Here is a 13,669-nt window from a genome sequence, read left to right as displayed (position 1 = left end):
TCAGTTGTTCTACTCCCAGTGTCAACTCCTCTATACCCCCTTGCAATTTTACAGTCCCCTTTCTCACCTCCTTCTCCATGCGCTCCTTACAGTGCCTCACCTCCTCGCGCACTCCTCCGACCTCCTCACTCACACCTCTTCTGATCTCTTCTCCCATCACTTGCATCTCCTGCCCAGATGCCACCCTCATCTGCTCCATTTCCTCCCTGTGAGCATCCAGTTTGGTTTCTACCCCCATTCTGACCCCCTCTATCTGCTGCCCCATTTGGTTAACTTCCCTTTCCGCTTGGTCCCTCATGTCCCTCAATTTGCCTTCCATGGTGTTTTCTAACCCCTCTAACCCTTTTTTCACCCCCTCTAACTGATTCTCCTGGGCAGCCATTCTATTTTCTACCCCCATTAACCCATTTCTCACCTCTTTTATCCCGTTGTCTAACCCCTCAAAATTATTGTCTAACTTCTCACCGGTACCCCTCGCTTCGTCCCTCATTACCCCCATTTGGTTCCCCATTACCCCCATTTGGTTCCCCATTACCCCCAATTGCTCACTCTGAGCATCCATCCGGTTCCCCATTTGTTCCCTATCAGCCCTCATTCCCATCATTATTCTGCTTTCCATTTCTTCATTATTCTTGTCCATAAGGGCCTTCATTTGCATAAAAAACAAGTTCAAATCCACCGGGGGCGCTGCCACGGTCGCTGGCGCGGTGATCAGCGAGGCGCCATTTTGCGCGCCCGCTTCTTCGTGCGTGACGGCGCTATTTTGCGAACCTGCCGCCCTCACTGCTTCGCTCTCCTCCTGTCCCTCATTTTGGTCCTGGATCGACCCTACCTCTCTCTCCTCTACCGGACCCCAGCTGTCTTGATCCGCCATAGCGCGACTTTCAAAATTCGGTTTTTTTTTTTATTTTCGTAAAACAAATTCAAATTTCGGCCGTTATAATTTCGCGCGGGAAACGCGCTCCGAATCGATTCTAACTGTTACAAATTTGGGCCTAATAAATTTAGTCCCGTTTTCGAATCCCACTCCTGACACCAATTGTTACAGACGTGGCTTGGATGTTATTCACCGAGCGGTTTTGGGATGACCACGTCTGCACAAGATTATACTCGATATTATACCCGAACGTTGACTAGTCGCGCGATGCTAGGTCAATGAAGGAACAGACACACGGCTGGGATTAAAATGACGACACCAGGGATACAGTTCTCAAGACCTCCGGAGGAGATTATATTCGTGCGGAAGGTCAGATTACAGGGACGAGAGGTACAACATAGAAAGACAAGCACTTAGACACAATCTTATATTATTCCCAACAGACGACAGATAAACGGGACAAAGCTGACTCACACGGGGATTGATGGAAAGGACAGGCGGGTAGCGATGGCTCCAGGTGCACCTGGGCTCAAAGGTCAGAATCGACTCGGTCCGGTCCAGAGATGCGGGGAGGTCGCAGCGCTCGGATGGCGTCTTGTCTGCTCAAGCTGGGGGCGCATCTGACGTCACATCCGGCGCGGGGCCGCGTATATCCGGCGGGGAGTGACACGCCCTCGGCTCGTTAGCTCCGCCTCGTGGAATCGGCACGTTGCTTCTCATTGGGTGCGTGCGGGGGGGTTACCGGCTCCGCCCTTGACGAGGAGCTGACAAGGAGCCCCTTTGTGGTAACCCCGTGGAGCGCATGGTCTGGAGCGCGTTGTCTGGAGCGCATTGTCGATGGCGGCTAACCGAGCCGGTGGGAGGACGCACACTCCCCCCCGCGCAGCGCCGTGCCCCTCTGTTGTTGTAGACGGGGAAGAAGATGGGAGGAGGTATGGGAAAGGTCCTAAACTCACTACTGGTGCCATATAATCACATTCTGGTGCAACGAAGAGTCATAATTAATGGAAACGAGGCCTTAACTGACATAGACTAAGAATAACTAGCAAGATGTGTCCGAAAGTGGTCTACGTGTGGTGCGGTGGACCTGGGCACGACATTTAATGGGGGAAAAAGGGGAAGGTCGGCTCTACTGATTGTTGTTTACAGACAATGGGACTAGGGAAAGGGGGGATTGGGGATAGTTGGGGAGTATTGGGGAAAATAGGGGAATATTTACAAGCGGATATGGAGGCCAAATTCCATATTCGCAACAATATATATATTGTAACGAATGTGGAAACGTTACAATGTGAACGTTACAACAGTACGGTAACACCCTGTTAATGTAAATAATGGTCGCAGTCGGCCTCCTAGTTAATTCCATGAAACTTACACGCAGGTCACGATATATCTTTTAAATAGTGTATTTCCTTATTCCATGTAGGCTAAATATGTGTTTCCCACTAGATTGACTTTGCATTGTATCAAACAAAATAAGCGTAGGCCCTTCCAATTTCCCCAAAACCTCCTTTCCAATTGCCTTCCACATTTTGGGCGGTTTTCTTCAACCGCCATTGCCCATGTGCTTTGAGTCGGAGAAGAAAGGCGTGTCTCCACCTCGTCATAAGAGGGAAGGAGTGAACCAGCCCTAGCAGCCAATCAGCACCGCGGTGAGCGACCCGGTAGGCGTGCCCTCGGAGCCGGCGGCTTAATTCCGCCGGAGGTGATAAAAGCGACTGTAAGGGACTGCTTTATGAGAGGCCTTGGGAGAAGCCTTGGGAGATGAGCAAAGAGACTGCACCAAGAGGATCGGTGAGATGCGAAACGCTCCAAGCCAAAGAGGAGAGGTACTCGGCAAGGAAACCAGCTTTGGAGAGACGCGCTGAAAGGAGGGAGACGGCTCCACCATAAGAAGAGGAGCAGGTGTGCCGAAGCAGCGCGTGACGTCTACCGCAGCGGATACACGACGGAGGGTTTCCCGCCAAAACCGCGAGGAATTGCGAGCTGCGGCCTCCCGACTTTGCCTCCCTCTCAAGCAATCCACCTCAAGCCCTACCTGCCTGCATTATCCCCTGTGTAAGTGTGAACGTCCTGTCCTGCTCGTTGTCTTGGGGCTAAGTAAAAATGAATAGTGTAAGTTAACGATTCGCTGTGTTACTGCTTCTTCCATCCATTGCTTGTGTGTGTATAATAAATCTGTTCTTCCTCTGTATTCTTCTTCTTCTTCTTTTTCATTCTCTTTCGGTCGCTTTAGAGATTTCCCGATTGAATATCTGTGGGGCGATCTGGTCAACGTCGGGTGGAATCGGGTTTTAATCGGGGAGTAACTGTTCGGACGCGGTTAAATACACCACCGCTCGGTCAATATAACATCTAAAGCCGCGTCTGTAACAATATATATATATATATATATATATATATATATATATATATATATATATATATATATATATGTATATGTATGTATGTATGTGTGTATGTATGTATATTGTTACGGATCCCAGCGTCGGCCTTTCCCTTTAAGAAGGGGAGATTAATCCCTTCGCTAATGACTGACCGACGTGGTCCCGGGGGTATGACGTCACGCCCGGTCGGCGCTGGGTAGGGTATTAGGCCCAACCGTCCTATGACCTAAATACCAGCGCCTCCCGGTACGCAAGGGAATACTCCCCGCTCACGGCCGCAGCATAATGGATGATTTGCGCCGAGCGAAGTGAACTGCGTCGTGAGCCATTTACCAAGACTAGACCCGATTTATCTTTGTTGGCCGAATCGCGCCACGTACCCTCAATATGGAAACCTCTAAAGCGACCGAATGTGAGGAAGAAGACAAGGTAGGAAGAACAGATATTTATTATTATTTACACACAACTAAAGCAGAAAAGAAAGGAAATACGATTTACAAGGTAATGGAAAGAGCAGGAGACACAGTGCAAATTATTAGCTTAACTATACAGTCTTACCTATAAACCCCAAGACAACATGAAAGACGGACAAATGAGCAGACTCACACGATGGGGAAATTGCAGATGGATTCGCTGGAGGGAGAGGAAGGTCCAGATCGGACCGAAGCACGGTCGGGTCGGGAGTGGGCAGCCGCCGTTCCTTCGCGGCCACGTCGGCACCACCGTCAAAGCCCAAGCTGTGGTCGTGCAAGCTGCTACGGTTCGAACTGCGGCGGTGGCAAAGCTGCGTGGTGGAGTCAAGCTGCGTGGTGGAGTCAACGCTGCGTGGTGGAGTCAATGCTCAGCTCTCGTATCCCATCTGCTCCGTGTCTCATCTCCTCTCATCTCCCTTGGGGGGCGTCCCGTGACGGGTTATATATGCCACACCCTCAAACCTTCGCGAACCTCCTCGACGGTTCTCTCCACGCCCTCTCAAAGCCAAACCCCTCATCCTTGGTTGGTCGGCAAGGGCTGGCTCACTCCTCCCCTCTATGACGAGGTGGAGACCCACCTTTCCTCTCCAAGCTCACCTCGTGGCTAATGGAGTCAAAGGCGCTGACCATCAGCCCAAACCGTAGTGGCGAATGCAGTTGGCAATAGCTGACAAAAGGGGCATCTATCTTATTTAATTGACGCAACGCAATGAACTAATGGACCACAGAGCCTTCAACTACATTTACAAAGGCAAAGGACATAACTAATGAGGGAACTTAAGATTTGCTACGTGTATGCGATGGATTAACTAAGGGCGACCTTTGATCTTTGTACTATTGGAGGGTGATAATTTACAAGATTTACAGCATACAAAAAGGGGAAAATTTACATCAGATTACCCACACAATTCCCATATCCCCAACAATATATATATATATATATGTATATATGTATGTATATATATATATGTATATATATGTATATATGTATGTATATATATATATATGTATATATATGTATATATATATATATATATGTGTATGTATATATATATATATATATGTATATATATATATGTGTATGCATATATATATATATATGTATATATATATATATATATATATATGTATATATATATATATGTGTATGCATATATATATATATATATATATATATGTATATATATATATATATATATATATATATATATATATATATATATATATATATATATATATATATATATGTATGTATGAATGTATGTATGTATGTATATATATATATATATATATATATATATATACGTATATATATATATATATATATATATATATATATATATATATACGTATATATATATATATGTATATATATATACGTATATATATATATATATATATATATATATATATATATATATATATATATATATATATATATATATATAAATTACTATTATTATTATTATTATTTTTAATCTCATTGGTATCGTCAAAACGGAAGTAGTAAGTAGCATTTCCATCATCCAGTTGTTCGACCACCACCTTTCTAATTTGTCTTCAGGTTGGCAGTCAATTGCAATGATTGCGACCCAAAGATCAATGAAAATTGCACGTCTGCCTGGAAGGCTTGATTGGCGTAGAATGCGGTGCACATAAAGCTGTTGCTTTTTATAATTTTTAAGGGTTTAACAGTTGGCATAATGCTCCTGTTTGTCTATGAGTTGTTACTGTAACAGTGTTAATTATTTTTGGAATGGTCCAGATTTTGATAGCTAGATCTTGTGATTGTAATCAATCAAACTGAATTGTCTCACCTTTGTATCCTCATCAGTTCTCGCTCCCCCTCCTCCCTCCCCTCTCTTTTCAGCGGATAATCCGGACCGTGAGATGAAGCCCTTAGTGACCGGTATGTTTGGCGCCATTGCTGGGGCTGCTAGCGTCTTTGGAAACACCCCGTTAGATGTCGTCAAGACCAGGATGCAGGTGCTGTGTGTATTTTGTGGCAAGCTGTCAAAATATTGCAGGATTATGGTTTAAATCTTATTTTGCCTGTTTGGCATCTAATCCGAACACAAAGTCTGTGCTCGACACTAACCTTTTTGGGAAGGGGGTGGGGAGTTGGGGGTTGGGTTGCCCTGCAGGATGGACAACCATTTGTATGATTTGGTTGGCTGGAAAAAGATCCATTTTTCTGCAAAAAAAATAATTCTGAATGACATTCACTGCAACAAATTGATAATCATGCACATGCTAATAGGTGTAAAATTGGGGAGAGCTAGATGAGTATGAGAATACACCTCGGCATCCTGTCTATCAGCAGGAATACTCTCCTCATGATGTTCTGCTTCAACGCCTCGTCTTTAGCAGGTACAACCCCAAATTGAGACATCCTTTTCTGACTTGTCGCTACTTTGGATGTTGAAAATGATCACTTGAGATGAAATGGAATTTCTCTTGGCACCAGTTAAATCTCATTGATTATTATTCACCCTGACATTGAAAATTTCCCCAAAATGTACTTGCACAAGTAAATAAACCTAATAGTCAGGTTCACTATGTAATTTCGTTGGAATTTTTGGGGGATTTGGAAAACTATATATTTTTGGAAACTATATTTTATAGTCAGTCAGAAAACCAATGTTGCTATTTGCACAGACTCCTGTATGGCGGCCATCTTGGATTTTCAAAATTGCCACCGTAGAACTAATTTTTCTCAATATCTCGGCTTCTAAATAACATAGAGCTTTGATTCTAACGGCTAAACATACATTTTCAAGGGCCCCGAATCCAATGGTAACAAGTTCGATAAGCTAGACATGACCATAGAGCTCCTATGTGGCGGCCATCTTGGATTTTTCAAACTGGCCGCCGTAAACTTGATGTTTCTCAATATCTCAGCTTCTAAACAACATAAAGCTTTGATTCTAACGGCTAAACATACATTTTCAAGGGCCCCGAATCCAATGGTAACAAGTTCGATATGCTAGACATGACCATAGAGCTCCTATGTGGCGGCCATCTTGGATTTTTCAAACTGGCCGCCGTAAAATTGATGTTTCTCAATATCTCAGCTTCTAAACAACATAAAGCTTTGATTCTAACGGCTAAACATACATTTTCAAGGGCCCCGAATCCAATGGTAACAAGTTCGATATGCTAGACATGACCATAGAGCTCCTATGTGGCGGCCATCTTGGATTTTTCAAACTGGCCGCCGTAAAACTGATGTAACTCACCTTCTAAAGAGCACAGAGCTTTGATTCATCATTGAGTAAAGTCATCATCATCCTCATCATCGCTTTCGTTCATCACATCTTGAGAGTCCTCATCATTTTGGCACTGGATGTCACACTGACAAAGGTCTGTACAAGCCAAGTTGTTTGTTCTGCAGGAACATCTAGATGAAGAACAGTCTGTTTTGCACTGACATCTAACCATTTGAATGATGGCCTTGGGGGCTGGAGGGAACACTCCAGAACACTTGGCCACTCATGCGCCACCTCTGGAAGTCGTGGAAAGGCACCAACCCGAGTCATGGACTGGCGTTCAGACAAGAGCGAGTTGTATCCTGCCAAACCTGGAATCTTGCTGGAGTGTTCCCTCGCTTTCATCCTGGATAGAGCAGAAGCAACAACCCATCCCAGTTGTGTCATTTGATAGGATCTGGAGACCCCCTTGTTGATGACAAACTCCTCTGTTCTCTTCGTAAGCTGTGGTTTCGGCTTGTCACAGTGCAGCACATCTACATGGTATGGAGTGACCGATAGACTCTGTGCATCACCGATGATCAGAGGTTGCGCAATTGGTTCTCCAGGGACATCTGACTTCTGGTACACTGCAGTAATCGTTGCGTGAGTGGTTCCTTTCCCGTCAGGAGTATCCTCGGCAAAGTCCGTGTTGTCTGCAGCAAAGAACACAAAGGCTCCCCTTTTCAGGAATGGTGGCACGTACAGACCTTCAAACTGCCTGGTGTTTTCTACGACAGCATTGGCAAGAGCAGTTTCCATGAGGAGGGCGCGGACAATCGAAACACAGTAGCCATGTGCATTGAGAAGTCCCATCAGCTTTTTGTTGCGTGTGTCATGATGGACAGTCAGAGCCAATCCCAGGACTTGGGGGTTTTCTCTTGAATGGGGTGGCCTGAATGTTGCGGATTCGCTGCTTGGTTTGTACTTCACCTGTCTGTTGGATTTGAATCCATACATGATGTTCTGACTCACAGTGAGTGTTGATCTGTCAACAACACTGGTCCTCTTCTCAGTTTCCAGCTTGTCGACAGGCCCTACCATTACCCAGCGGATCATGGTGTATAGTTCAGCCGGAACATCGTTGATATCGCTGGACACCTGTATGGTATTTGCTTCCTGGTCCTTCTTAATGAATTCTGCGATGCTCCTCCGTATCACTTGTGCTGCTTTGTAGATTGTCTTCATGTTGTTCTCGTCATCGCCATCACTTGTGATTGCAGAATGAACCATGCTTTCCTCACATGCATCTGGACAGTAGAGGATGGCCGATTTTCTTCGGTCTTTTTGGAGAACAGATGTCACGCTTGGCAACTCAGTGACGATTCTTTCTTTCAGCCACTTTCTATTGAATGTAGGTACATGCTTTTCCAAGTGTTCTGCACCAATCATATTGACATAAGTGGTTTCAATGTCATCCACGGAGAGATAAGCTTGGTTTTGTGTTTTGACATCTATCAGGTTGATCATCTCAATCAGACTTGCCCGTTGCAGCAATAGTTCTTTGTCTGCGCTGCTTCTGTTTGCGCTAGGTCTGTCTCGTACTACATGGAACACATGTCTTCTCCAACAAGATTTGTGGTACCGAAGGTCAATTGCGTGTGCATCACCTGGTGAGATACATGTGTTGAATCGTGTTTTCAATAATGCATCTTGGGACTTCTCTACAGCCTCTCTAAGCTCTTGACCAGCATTTTCAGTCCTAACCTGGTAGAGTAGTTGGCCATCATCTTTTTGGCAGAAGAAACACTGCTCTTTATCCAGTGGCACTGTACACGAGCGTGTGAACGGGGATGTTGCATCAGATGTTGATGAGCCTGGCTCGTCCATTTCTGTGCTTCCTCTCTTCTGTCCGCGTTTTTTTGCAGTATAGTGTCCAGTTGTTACTGCATGCGCATGGCGGTCTCTGGCACGTTGTATCTCACTCTTGTTAGTTGCACTGGAGTAACAAGTGCGATGCCAAATTGCCTTCTCTGTAGAGAGTGTTTCTTTTGTGCTGTTTTGGAGTCGTTTATGGACTTGAACGTAGATGCCATCATGCAAACTGGCCCTTTCTTCTATTGTCTTCAATAAATGTTGGTAGGAATCTATTCTGGGGTTTAACACCAAGGATCCTTTCTTGACATCATCAGCCTTGCATAAAATGCACTGCTTACAGTTCGTGGACTCCTGGGCTTGCCCCGCCTTCACCATCTTGTTGCATCTCACTCATAATGTGACATGTAGAACCTGCAAAGACAGCAAAGCAAAGGGAACCGTCACCGATATATACAACCACCACCACAGACATATCTATATTATAATAGCCGTAGATGATTCTGTCTGTCTGTCTGTTTGTTGGGCGTCTGTCCGGGGTGTGGCTTACTCGGTTTGCAGAGTAGCTCCACCCATAGCTCCACCCATTCTGGGAGTGGCTTCATATAATTATAAACAAATATCCACCATTTTATTAACTCGCATAGCTTTGAGGCCTGTTTTGTAGGCCCGTGGTGTCTTGCTCTCTCTCTCCCAGTTTTATTTCAAATCAAATTCGATATATCATTTCATTTTTCTTAGTCGCTAACATAGTTTTAGACTTGGTTGAAAAAAAACGGGAAGAAAATCCGATGAAAGTTGCCGTTTATAGAACGAAATGAATTCTCAAACGCCTGTAACTTCAAGGCCTTCTTGAGTCTCTCTCACGCCTTTATCTCCAATCTAACTCACCATATGATTTCATTTTTATTCATGGTTTTAGACTCGGTGTCAGCAACGCGGGAAAACGCAGAGATATATTTTTAAAAATACACCATATCACCGCCCAACAGCCAACATGTATCATACACCGCCCAACATGACACAGACGGCAACATTTCGACATTATCGCTTTTTCTTTAAACCAAGTGAACCGAGCCGAACCGAATAAACCGAGTGAATTCACCGTTTACTTTTGATGACAGTCGTCACAAAACGACATATATTTCTTCGTTTTTATTTCATTCAACATTATTAGCCGGAAGTAAAATATGGTTCAGGAAATATATCACCGCCCAACAGCCAACAAGTATCATACACCGCCCAACATGACCCAGGCGGCAACATTTCGACATTATCGCTTTTTCTTTAAACCGAGTGAACCGAGCCGAACCGAATAAACCGAGTGAATTCACCGTTTACTTTTGATGACAATCGTCACAAAACGACATGTATTGCTTGTGTGTGTGTGTGTGTGTGTGTGTGTGTGTGTGTGTGTGTGTGTGTGTGTGTGTGTGTGTGTGTGTGTGTGTGTGTGTGTGTGTGTGTGTGTGTGTGTGTGTGTGTGTGATGTATATATGTGTATAATGTGCATATATGTGTATATGTAGATACATATGTGTGTACATATTTGTGTGTGTGTGTGTGTGTGTGTGTGTGTGTGTGTGTGTGTGTGTGTGTGTGTGTGTGTGTGTGTGTGTGTGTGTGTGTGTGGAGATGTATATATGTGTATTATGTGTATAATGTGCATATATGTGTGTATGTGGATACATATGTGTATACATATTTGCATATGTGCATATGTGTATATGTGTCTGTACGTGTGTGTGTGTGTGTGTGTGTACGTGTGTGTCGATGTACGTGTGTGTCGATGTACGTGTGTGTGTGTGTGTATGTGTATATGTGTGTGGGTGTATGTGTGTGTGTGTGTGTGTGTGTGTGTGTGTGTGTGTGTGTGTGTGTGTGTGTGTGTGTGTGTGTGTGTGTGTGTGTGTGTGTGTGTGTATATGTAAACATGGGCCGGTGTGTGTGTAAAGTGTGAGGAGGTATTGGAGAGGAAAATGCAGAGATTTTTTTTTTTTAAATCACGCCATGATAATAACAAAATAATAACCACATTTAGAGGCCATTTTTCCCCGCAAAGCGGGGGTTGGCCTTTTTCGGGGACCGTGGTTGTTGTTTTTTGGTCCCCTTTTTGAAGCAATGTTTTACGGCCGGATGCCCTTCCTGCCGCCAACCCTTTTTGTCGCCTTTTACGACAAGCAGGGAATTACCAGTGAACTGGTACTCAATTAGCCGACCTCGGAAGGATGACAGGCTGAGTCAACCCCCCTGGCGTTAATTCAGCGATCGACCGGGATTCGAGCCCAGGATCCTGGGATCCTAAGCTGGCACCCTAGCCGCTAGCCCAACACCAGGCTAGCCCAACACGCCATGATGATAAACGAAAATACACCGCCTAAAATAACAGTCGACATGTGGCGGACACGATAACTCGCTGGCGCGATGACATCATTCCGCGCACCAAGAGGGCGTCGGCCACACCCGAGGGGTAGGCATGGCCTCGGGATATACATGGGGCTCGCAGCCCTGAGGAGTTCAGTGCTATAGTTTTGAGCTTTGAATAAAGACTCTTTTTGGTTACACGCGTTGTTGCTTCTCTTCTTGGCAAAAAAGTTGTGCGCATAGCACCGCACTTCACTGGTGACCCCGCTGGTTCAGCCGTCGCTGGCCAACAGAACGCGCCATGACGCTCGGGCAGCGCCCAAGGACGACCTGAGTTGGTCTTCGGGCAACCGCTGCGGGTGCCGGGCGAGTTCCTCCCTGACTCCACGGCACCATGGTCCGCGGCGCAGCCGCGCTCTGCACTGCAGGAGACCGCCCAGAGGTTCGCCCCGGTGCCGACGGCGCACCACGGGTGGCCGCCAACGCACGTCGCCCCGGAGCTTCGCACGGCGGAGTACGTGTTCGTCCGCCACGACGCCCACCGGACACCGCTGCGGCCCCCGTACGACGGGCCCTTCCGCGTGCTGGAGACCGGGGCGAAACACTTCACCCTGGACATCGGCGGTACTCCTGACCGCGTTTCCGTGGACCGCCTCAAGCCGGCCCACCTCGACGTGGACCACCCCCCGCCAGTGGCTCGGCCCCTGCGTCGGGGCCTCCCCCCGGCGGGCGGACCCCCGGCACCGCCCAGGCACGCCGCCCCCCGGTCCTGCACCCATCCCAGGTGCAGCCGGCGGCATCCCAGATGGCATCCCGGCATCCCAGACGCCGCCAGCCGCCAGAGGGCGCCAGAGGGCCCAGAGGGCGAATTCTGGGGAGGGTGCATGTGGCGGACACGGTAACTCGCTGGCGCGATGACATCATTCCGCACACCAAGAGGGCGTCGGCCATGCCCGAGGGGTAGGTGTGGCCTCGGGATATACACGGGGCTCGCAGCCCCGAGGAGTTCAGTGCTATAGTTTTGAGCTTTGAATAAAGACTCTTTTTGGTTACACGCGTTGTTGCTTCTCTTCTTGGCAAACAAGTTGTGCGCATAGCACCGCACTTCAGACATATATATAAAATTCGTCACACACATCCATGCCCGTGGGATTCCCACGGGTGACCCCGCTAGTTGATGTATAATAGGCTACAAATACACTACCACCATCACCACAATATCAGGTATATTGCTCAGTATATAAATAATACAAAAACACACGCTGTAAACTAATTATTTTCCTCAGCTGTACCCTGGGGATCAAACTTATTACTTTAGTAGCTTGTCCACCCGTAAACATATTTTAAGTTCTCATGAACATTAGGAGTATATGTGTGTTATTTGGCAGTATGCCACAAAGGCCCACAAAGGGCAAAACACTCGCAGTAGAATTGTATTTCTCATTACAGTCAACACAGTCAGGTTCAGCATGTCCAGATTTTAGATTTCGTTGGATTGTTTTTGGGATTTAGAAAAATCAAAGCTCCGTCTTATTTAGAAGATGAGATCCTGAGAAACATCAATTTTACGGCGGCCAGTTTGAAAAATCCAAGATGGCCGCCGCATAGGAGCTCTATGGTCATGTCTAGAGTCCCTGTATATAGAGAGTTGTGTCAACTCAAATTTGGACGCCATTTTGTGTCTAAGTGTGTCGGATTAGATATACGTACATGTACATTCGCGATATGGGGTGATATATTCTAAACCTGCTAAAAAAAAATTTACTACACATATTTAGTCTTATTATTACATACAGGTGATATTTGTTTTGTCAAAAACTCAGCTATTGCCGTGAAAAAGAGCTGTGTGGTGATATTAAAAGTGGTATGGCAATGCATATTACAAGCCAACACTGCATATAAGAGCTAACATTATAAGTAAGACAAACCAATGCTGTCGTTCTCTGAATTTAAATAACTTTTAGAAAGGAGTGTGGGCATATCCAATATTTTTTAAAGGGTGCCGAGAGCAATTCCGGTGTAGGACTTCCAGCCGACATATAGTCTAACACACTTAAAACAAATTCTGTACGTGGTATTGCCATATTTCTATAGTGTACAACTTTAGTTTTATCGACATTTATATTCAATTTCCATTGTAATGATTTAACAAGCTGCAAGTCAGCTTCTGTCTCTGACATAAGGAAAACGTCATCGGCATCTAGTAAGATTGAAACGTTCATTTATTACTACACCCTTGCCCAGAACTCTGATGGATATTGCCTGATCGATTAATATGTTTCATAGCTGGAGATTCATTTGAGGAGTCAATACGTTCATGGGTGGAGTAGGTGTGGTCGGACAAGTTTGGTAGCTGTAGTCTCTCAGTTCTGGACGGTCCACGCTTCTTGGGGGAGTTGCGCAGCTTCACGGGTTTCCGGTAGCTAAATATTGTTGGAACTGCAGAGCACTTCAACCTCTTTTTGTCATCAGCTCGCCCCCTCTCAAACTGATTCACATCGAAAT

General features: G+C 45.8%; 1 protein-coding gene across 1 annotated transcript in view; it reads left to right on the top strand.

The window, feature by feature from the left end:
- Positions 1-13,669, top strand: part of SLC25A1 (solute carrier family 25 member 1) — a 201,707-nt gene that overhangs the window by 151,177 nt on the left and 36,861 nt on the right. The window contains exon 7 of the mRNA XM_078768296.1: positions 5,608-5,723. Within this exon, the coding sequence (XP_078624422.1) occupies positions 5,608-5,723 (116 nt within the window). The remainder of the gene's footprint in view (positions 1-5,607; positions 5,724-13,669) is intronic.

This window comes from Myxine glutinosa, chromosome 14 (genome assembly GCF_964187855.1).
Source record: "Myxine glutinosa chromosome 14, kmMyxGlut1.1, whole genome shotgun sequence".
In the NCBI taxonomy this organism is placed as follows: domain Eukaryota; kingdom Metazoa; phylum Chordata; class Myxini; order Myxiniformes; family Myxinidae; genus Myxine; species Myxine glutinosa.
This window is presented reverse-complemented; position numbering and strand designations above follow the sequence as displayed.